Source organism: Homarus americanus, unplaced genomic scaffold, assembly GCF_018991925.1.
Source record: "Homarus americanus isolate GMGI-L3 unplaced genomic scaffold, GMGI_Hamer_2.0 scaffold51859, whole genome shotgun sequence".
NCBI lineage: Eukaryota > Metazoa > Arthropoda > Malacostraca > Decapoda > Nephropidae > Homarus > Homarus americanus.
Genome location: NW_024711292.1, coordinates 1610627 through 1619800, shown reverse-complemented (window position 1 = coordinate 1619800; position 9174 = coordinate 1610627). Strand labels below are relative to the sequence as shown.

The following is a 9174-nucleotide window of genomic DNA, read 5'->3' as shown; positions in this document are numbered from 1 at the left end:
TACCAATGTGTGACCAGTGACAATTTTACACTATTTTCTATAGTTCTCTTGGCTATATTGGCGTGATTGTCTTGGCTCTAGAAATATGGCTTGTAAATGTCCTAAATATATCTTACAGTGTCAGTATCCTTTTAAATCTCATGTTTGAATTTATATTTATGATTTATATCCTAATTGATCATAGAAAATCATAGAAAAAAACGAAATATTTATACAGATAGATTATGGTAGACTACGATACCATATTTCCACCTCATATTATATTGTTTTATAACCTCAATTCACAAACATAATTACAATTTAAATACCTAAAAATTCCAAAAATATTCATCAAAATAAAATAAAATAAATAACAACATCGAAGTGTATTTAATTTATATGTTGATAAATAACTCATAACAATAATACAATCTTTATTTAGAGGTATTTGGATCTGTCTACAAGTGTCTCTGGTAGAAGAAAGTTAACAGATTTAGGCTCCTTATTGAGGCCTAAGACACAACACATTCACAACCATGACGGAGGAAGTAAGGCAGAGGAAGAGGATATCCATAAAGGAGACGTTTAATAAATATGTTCCAGAGTTTAATGAGGAAAATATGTTCTGGGCTCAGGTGTTGGCGGCTGTGGTGGTTGGTCTGGTCACTTTAGGTGGGTGATAATACTGTAATAATAGTAGTAATAGTAATAGTAGTAGTATTAATTACAATAATATTAATACTATTTTTTCCAGAAAATTTACCTAGACAGTACAGGTATACAAAAGTAGTAAGCCGTATGGTAATTTGACCAAAGTATAGCTTACAAACCCAAGAGATGCTTATTTCCAGTAAGGTTAATACTTTAAGTAGGTCTAGTGGCCAAACTAGGCTTTTCTCAATGAAGATATAAAGTAAGAATTCACAATTCCTGAGAGTAAGCTGTCGTCACCTGCCTTAAACAGCATAATTATGACTCTATGAATGTAATTGAACTGTACAAATATACCATATGTCTCCGTAAATCACTTTGGTTGTGTACGACCCTTTGTCATAAAGTACATACTCCCTAATGTAAGCTTCGTAACCCCTATACAGTATTTATAATAAATTGGTATTATCATTTCAGTCATCGGGGCAATCTTAGGAATTTAGGTTAGGTTAGATATAGTTCTTGGGTTCTGTGGCTAGGTTAGGTTAGGTAAGATTAAAATTGTTCAAAACATGTCAAAAAATGTCATAAAAACATAGGGATGACCGAAACGATAATTTAACAAATTATACACATACAGCATCATAGTGTACAGTCAAATGTTTAATTATTGGGTACATACGGTAGTGTAAAGGATCACAGTAACTAGTCTTCACAGTGTGTTGTTCATATTGATGTACTGTACAGTTATCATTATTGTTAAGATTTTATTAAGCTGTGTACATTAATATATTTATGTAGTACGTGAGTATTTCAGAGTTTCCCTTTGGACATTAATAGATGAGGTATGCTAATGAAATGTGAATCAATTTGTGGTCTTCATTTCAGTACTTTTATGGCGTCTGTTACGTGGAACAAGCAAGAGACGTGCAATACTACTAATGGGCCTGTGTGAATCTGGCAAGACGCATTTGTTCTCACAGTTATGTTATGGAACGGACGTGACTTCCGTTACTTCCATCAAAGAATCAGTTGGGGAATATAGCTCTGGAAAGGTGTGTGTGTTTTATTTTGCTTAACATAATATTGTACTGTATAATGAGTTATCTAGCTACAACATGATTACTGTATTAAACTTTGAAGACAATACAGTATAATTCTTCTCAGTTTGAGTTTTTATGGATTTAATGTACTTGCAGAATTATTGAGGTTTCTTTTCATGAGTAACTTTCACATTCTCATTTGCATCATGCCTAACGTGTCTACCATTTGTTATGAAAACCTGAACTGTATATACCTTTCTGCTGTTATCCTTCTACTAGAAATTCCATCTGTAATCAGTATAGATGTGAAAATATAATTCATCACAAATACACTTTTATCTTTTTCATTATTCAACATTATGAAGTTAGCTGCTGTTTAGCTATGGGTTGTAAATACATACAATGGAATAGATGGAAATTGTGAGTCAACTGGAGGTGATAACTTCAGTTGATTGACTCTCGGACCAATGGCTGTTACGAAACCTTTTGGGTCAAGTCCATAAGAAATGGACAAAGGAATGGCTAAAATGGCTTAAACATACACTCAAACTTTAATTAGTAATTTACAGGAGTCATGGAGGGTTCATATAATGCTCACTCAGTGCTCAGGGTACAGAAAAAGACCTTCCAAGTTAAGTGCCCCTTGTAACCTACTCTCGTGTAGGGTCTGTGCGAGTGTTGTCATATCTGAACCATATTTTGTAGTTAAGCAAGTCTCGATTGAAAGAATTTTTCCTCCGCCTTTGACCCTTCATTATAAATTATATACCGGTAGGTACTCGTAGTCTTCACAAAATCTCTCGTATAGGCTAATTTTTCTGGTGTCAACAGAAATCATTGACTATGTATGATCTTCCTGGCCACGAGAGAATACGTTACGGACTGTTTGAGAAGGTGAAGAAGCTGGCTCGTGCCATCATCTTTGTTGTGGATTCAGCAACAATACAGAAGGATGTCCGGGATGTTGCGGAGTAAGTACTGGAGTAATTATGTGTTGTCATTTCTCTTATGTATTTGCATAATGATAACTACGCATTTCTCATTTGTGAAGCGGAGTGATAGTTACCCGTAATATTAATCATTCTGTCATGGTGATGTAGGATTTTTAACTATTTTATTGACTGACTACAACCACAACTAAACCTCACAACCTATCAACAACATCAACTGAAAATTATTACCTGTAGACTTGACAATCACAAAAATAGTCATCAAATGTGTGAAATGAAAACTAAATACATAAATAAAAAATAAACAAACCCATGACTACTTTACTGTTACCATGATCTGTTCTTAACCCAACCCACTGTGCATACTAATGGATTCCTTTTGATCATAGGTAATACAGTACACAGTTTAAAAATACCCAGAGGCATGCCAGTAAAATGCAAGATGGGGGATGTGATGTTTCAAAGCATTTTTTTTTTTTTTAGTACTGTATATAGCAAATAACTTGAGTTCATTGACACTGATAAATTTTCCAACAACATTTCTCAATATTTTTTCAACAATGTAGGTTCCTCTACTCGACCCTTTGTGATGGAGCTGTCCAGAGTGGAGGATTGAGGGTTTTGGTGGTGTGCAACAAGCAGGACCTCAAGTTAGCCAGGGCTGCAGCACTCATCCAGAAAACTCTCGAAAAAGAAATGTAAGTCAAGTGGTGTTTTTTTTTTTATTATTCAAAGTTAAATGTTCTTATTTATTTATGCTGTGTGATAGTTTTATAAAATGGCAACTGTCAAGAATTAACAGTTTAAAGGCATACAGCAGACTAGGATCAGCAGTTATAACCATATTGAGTATAAATGAATGATATAAATAATGATATGAATATTTCCTATGTCTGAAGGTAATTTTTTAATTCCATTCACAGTTATCATCATCAAACAGTCCATGCCTCATCATACAGTATATCGGTTACAGTACTTATTTTCACTCAAACTTTAAACATTGCTGTAATATCTAAAACATAAAATACAAAATTCTTCTACTTAGTTTGACTATATTATCACTTCATGGTTATTTTAATTGATGGTGATGTTTGACAAGATCGAGGACAATCACACTAAGTTTACACTCTAGGGGGAGGTACTTGTCAGTAAAAATAATGGGGAACTGAATTCTGAAACTTCATTATATGACTGAGAGGTAAACCAGTGACTTGTGGTCATTACAGCTCACTAGATCCTCATACCAAACAGGGAGGTACTACCGCAGGGTCTCAATTGTTTCTCTTACTATTAACAAAACATACATATATTGTTTTGCACTTTTGATCTTTTTTTTCTTCATTTTTGTATTTCTTTATGGTTCTTTATTTATATTATAATTTTATTTTCAATTTTGTTTTTATTTTATTATAAATTTAATTTAATTTGAATAATTATCATTATTATTATTATGATTACCATCATAATCATTATTATTATTATTACACTTTTGCCCTCCAGGCCCCGATGTGGGTCAGTGACCCTGTGCCTGGGTGGGCTAATCCCCATAAAAAAAATAAAAAATGGTAGTGTAGTTACTTTATGAACAGCAGTTTTTCTCAACCATATGGGGATCGCTCAAGTTATAGAAAACAGTGCTTCCTAGGCATGGGTGTTGTTACAGTATTTTGTGCCTGAAAAATCTACTGGCTTGTTTTAAGCAATCTTCATTTACCAATTCCTTAACATATTCTTATAGAAAATAGGATTTGAAAAACATGATTTCACTTCGTTCATAAACTGGGATTCCAGGATATATGGCTGAAAATGTAATTATGGAAATTGGAGCCATACAAATTTCTTAATACAGGTATATGCTGATAACCACAATTTTGTTATTAAGACGATTTGTAACCAAGTGAAAGGGTTGGGTCACTCTACCTTACGACCTGAATATGGTGGACACATGCTGTCCCTAGGGAATTGATCTCACTCTCCTTTACTGTACATATTAGCCTTGTCAATAATTACTCCTCAGTCTATACTAAACCTTGAAGATGTGAATTACACGAAAGTGCTTGGGAACTTCGTGTTCTCTTGTTTCCAATGTGGTTATCAGCATATACATGGATCACGTGCACCTACAGTGATTTATTTGCATTTCTTAATATGTTTAATGACTTCACCAGGAACCTATTGCGAGTGACACGTGCCAGCCAGCTGCAGTCAGTGGGTGAAGGAAGCAACAACAACAGCTTCCTGGGTCGTCAGGGACAAGATTTTGAGTTTAGTCACCTCAGCCCCCTGAAAGTGGAGTTTGTGGAGACTACAGCTAAGGGAGGGGAAAACTTAGCACCTGTCATATCCTGGCTTCAACAGATGGCTTGAAAAAAAATAAACAACTTGTGAATATGGGAAATGAACCTTAAAGACTTACTAACAAGTGAAAAGATAATAACTGCATGAATATCTATTGTAAAATTTAAATATAGAGGAATAGTGTCCATGACATGACTTGCTCGAATGTAGTATTTCAGCCAATATTCTTCCAGGAATGTTAAAAATTTTGATATAATGTGTGTGTAATTTGTAACAGTTGTAACAAACAAGTATACTGTACATTCATGCTCATCCTTACATATAACTTAGGGTCAAGTATCTGTATCTTCCAACATAAGACCTATCATGAGAGATGGTGACATGTACAGTATCTACTCGTATAATGAAAGTGCATAGTAAAAAGATAACAGATGTGTGATATGCTGTACCTTTTTGTAATACCCTGTACTGTGTGAAGACCTGACTGAAAGCTTATTTCAGATTTGCTATAAGTGAATACCCTATATACAGTATGTACTTAATGTTTAATCTACTGTATTCTGTGTGAGCTGGGATTAGAGGTGTTGTATTCAGAATGAGTCAGCATTAGTGTTGTGCTTAACTTAACCACAGTCCACAGATTCTGTTTTCAGCTTAAAGTGTTGACTGTCCTTTTATCCTTTTTTTTTTCAATGCATCAAGTGAATATATATGATAAATTATACTTGATCAAGTCACAAAAATTTACGCTATAATCGTAAGAGAATTGACGAAATGGAGTGAAACAAAATCAAGCTTGTCACTCTTTCATATAATTAAAAAAACCAAAAAAACAAGGTAAATATGAACACTTATTTAGGGAGCAAAGAGGGAAAAAAAGGTATGTAGGATTGGTGCTTCATGTATTAGTTATGGTACAAGTGAACGGACAGATGTAGACATGTGAAAGAAGAACCAGACTACCAAGATGTACTGAGGAGGAAGCACACACCTACACTGTTTAGTAATTGAGGTGAAAAATATGGTTGTATAGTTCATGATAGACGATTCTTACACTAGTTTATCATACTAGACGTGCATACAATAGTGGCTTAAACATTTACTAGAAAAATCTGGTACTGTTTATAGTCAGGAAATGCCCCAAGGGATTCATAGACATTTTGGGGTGTAACTGATGACCATGTTTTGTTACTTAATATTGTGAGGTAACCATTACTAAAGGAAGCATACAAGAGTGTTTTTTTATGTACCATGAAGTTGACTTAATGAATACAGGGAATCACATACAGTACAGAAAACAAAAATTATTAAATTCCTACTGTACAGAAAAATGTTTATTTAATATTTAAATACTATAATGTTTCTGTACAGGTATTGACCATATTCATGTACCAAATATTATTCCAATTATATGTACAGTACTGCACCTTGTTGCTGCATAATAGTGACTACAGTTCGTCTGCGTGGAATTTGAAAGGATATAATACAATAAGTGATATCAACAATTTGAGCCTGATGCCTTGAATCTGTTATTAGGTATGGTGTTATTTTCAAGCAGATATTTTGTAATAAATTAAAAAGCATATTTGTGTTTTTCTTTATTTTCGTTTGGATATTTTATAATAGAGTGTAAAGCATGGTTGTGTTTTTTCTTTTATCATTATGTATGTTGTTTTTGATGCTTTATAGTGAAGTTTACAATGAGATAAATCCATTATAGATAACCATTGGCTAGAGGTCATCATCTTACATTAGGCAACAAAGAGTATCATTAGATAATGACAAAGTTACTCACTACAGACAACGTCACCAAAGTTTAACACAACGACACTTACAGTAAAGTACTGTAATGTGGTCAGCTCTACTAGTGTAATGTAATAACAAATGAGCTATTTGTAGAGTCTTCATATTAGCACCAACCAAGTGTATTTAAAACTGACGTGGTAACTTGTGGAGAGTGAGAGTTGTTGGTAGCCATGACATATGTTTACACTTATAGATCTTTTGTTCAGAGAGAAAGTGGAACTCTTGGCCTCCAATTAACCCTTTAGATGGCAGTGTAGCCCTAGGTTAATTTATTTAGCTGAGAGAAACCACTGCCCTCTGTAGGGTTAAAGGGAAAAAGTGCTGGATAAATGTGGAGAGGCAAAGAGTTTCCCATTGAAGGTACAGTATTGTTCCTGTCAGTGATAGTGCTTGGGAAAGAAAGCTACAGGCAGCTATTGCTGAGTTTGTGGTAGCTGAGGAGACATTTATGAGGATGCATGGCTGGAGCATCATGAGCAGGGTGGCTAAGTAAGGTGAGCTTTGTAGCCTTATGACCAGGGTGAGAAAACTCCTTGGCAGCTTCAACCTTGTCTGTTGTATGCCAGCAACTGACTCGGTGTCATAGAAAGTAAAGGCAAGCACCCTAAACATACTTATCAGTGCTCAACTGGAGGCCATAGTCATAGAGCAACTGGCTTCCAGAGGGTTGTTGAGCAAACCACTAGAACATCTGGAATGTTCCATAGTTCAAAGGTGGGCAAACGTATTACAGAAGGCTGAAGAAGACAATGACAGCGATTTGGGTATGTTGAAGATTCCACAAGAATAAGGTTGAAATGGCATAATGATCGGCCAAATTTAAGTGTGGGTATGATACTCATAATCACTGCTGGCAGTGGCAGAATTGTTGCAGCTACATCAATTACAAAGTGGTGGTTAAGGAGAAAGATTGACAAATGGAGGAACAAAGCTTCCAGGGGAGTGGGGGCACTGGATGCCAACAGTCCCCTCAGGAGGAGTTTCCCAAATAGGTACAGGGTGTCTGGTACTTGTAGGCCTGAGCACTGTCCTGATGATGGTGATGATAAAAGCAGTTGCTTGGCTGTTGTGTTGGCAGAGGCTGGCGATTGAATGTTTTTCGGAAGTTTCAGGCAGGCTGCTGCAGAAACTAAGAATGGATGTCTGTCAAGATGTTCTTGGTGGCACTGATGGCTGATCGGTGCAGTCAGATTCAGATTAGCCCCCACACAGCACGAGGACTAGTTTATTGGGCACCCCTTTAAATCCTGTACAAGGAGAAGCATTACAGTACCCATATGGGAAGCAAGCAGTTCATTTTTTTTTTTTTTTAACGTAAGCTCACACTGGTTGATGGTTCACTTGGTTGGGTAAAAAGACGGATGTGAACGAGAGATGTATGTCTTAATTGTCAATTGTTGCTGACTAACGTAATTAGTAACCTATAATAGTTATATGCTTAAAAACTTAGCTGTTGAGGTGTAGTAATACATGAGAGCCTCAGCATCATGCTGCTGACAGAGTGACGGGCTTGAACGATGTAATTTGCTCTGGCAGCGAGGGTCATCAGCGGTGCAACATGGACACTAGTTTACAGTTATGAATGTGTAGGGACAGGAGTCGGTGGAAGAGCTCCAGACGAAAGTAAGATGGTTCAAGCCATCTGTTGTCTACAGCAGGTAATACACACAGCGAGGAGCTGGAATGACCTATGGCTCCATGAGTCGGGATCAGAGAAGAGCTAATTACTGGAGGATTCAGCAGCTTTGACGAGGGCATTGTTGATACTGCCATATGTATTAGGCAGTAGCTGGACTCTTTCTTGATGGTGATGTGTATGTCGTCTTCCAGAGTCTACAGACAGTGCCGAAAGAATATGTGAAACACTGTCATCGTCATCAGTGACCTTGTACACGGTGAAATCTTCATCTTAACAACCATAATCCCAGGGTGGCTGGTGTAGGGTCACGTACCATTAGTATACAACTTTTGTTCATAAGATGGACGCAGAGGATGTCAATAATGCCAGACTGAGATACAGAAACACTGGTGAAACTCCAACAATACAGTACTATACAGTCAAGGTTTGGGGATTGGCAGCTGCGAATAATAATGTAATTCAGTACTGAACTGGCTTATGGATTATGTTCAGTTTGTGGATGATTTACAGCACATCCTATTGGAAATAAACTATTCTGCAACATCTTGACTAACATAAAAACTAGAGTTATAACTTAACAACAACATCAACAACAGTGCAGACCCAATAAAGTCACTGGGTCTTAACACCTTTTTGTAGCCACAGTACACTCGACCTGTAACTGCTGCTATACCAATAGTTCAAAAAGCTATTTAATGTTAATAATGTTATATGTGGCGAATACTGTATTACTGAAATTGTATCTATTCAACATAGATGTTTAAAGAATATTATTGGAACAAAATGTAACACACACAAATTTTGGTTA

At 35.9% G+C, this 9174-nt stretch overlaps 1 protein-coding gene across 1 annotated transcript; it reads left to right on the top strand.

Annotated features, from left to right (window-relative positions):
- The first annotated feature begins 407 nt into the window (after positions 1 to 407).
- On the top strand, positions 408 to 6506 carry LOC121870517 (signal recognition particle receptor subunit beta-like). Its single transcript, XM_042372383.1, has 5 exons — positions 408 to 651; positions 1519 to 1685; positions 2505 to 2644; positions 3190 to 3321; positions 4792 to 6506. The coding sequence occupies exons 1-5, from the start codon at positions 516 to 518 to the stop codon at positions 4988 to 4990; spliced, it is 774 nt and encodes a 257-aa protein (XP_042228317.1). The 5' UTR covers positions 408 to 515; the 3' UTR covers positions 4991 to 6506.
- Positions 6507 to 9174: the final 2668 nt, after the last annotated feature.

Excerpts from the sequence above, each read along its gene's own strand:
- LOC121870517 (XM_042372383.1), top strand. The coding sequence starts at position 516 with ATGACGGAGGAAGTAAGGCAGAGGAAGAGGATATCCATAAAGGAGACG. Across the intron at positions 652-1,518 it reads GGTTGGTCTGGTCACTTTAG|TACTTTTATGGCGTCTGTTA; the intron begins GTGGGTGATAAT and ends TCTTCATTTCAG. Across the intron at positions 1,686-2,504 it reads GGGAATATAGCTCTGGAAAG|AAATCATTGACTATGTATGA; the intron begins GTGTGTGTGTTT and ends TGGTGTCAACAG.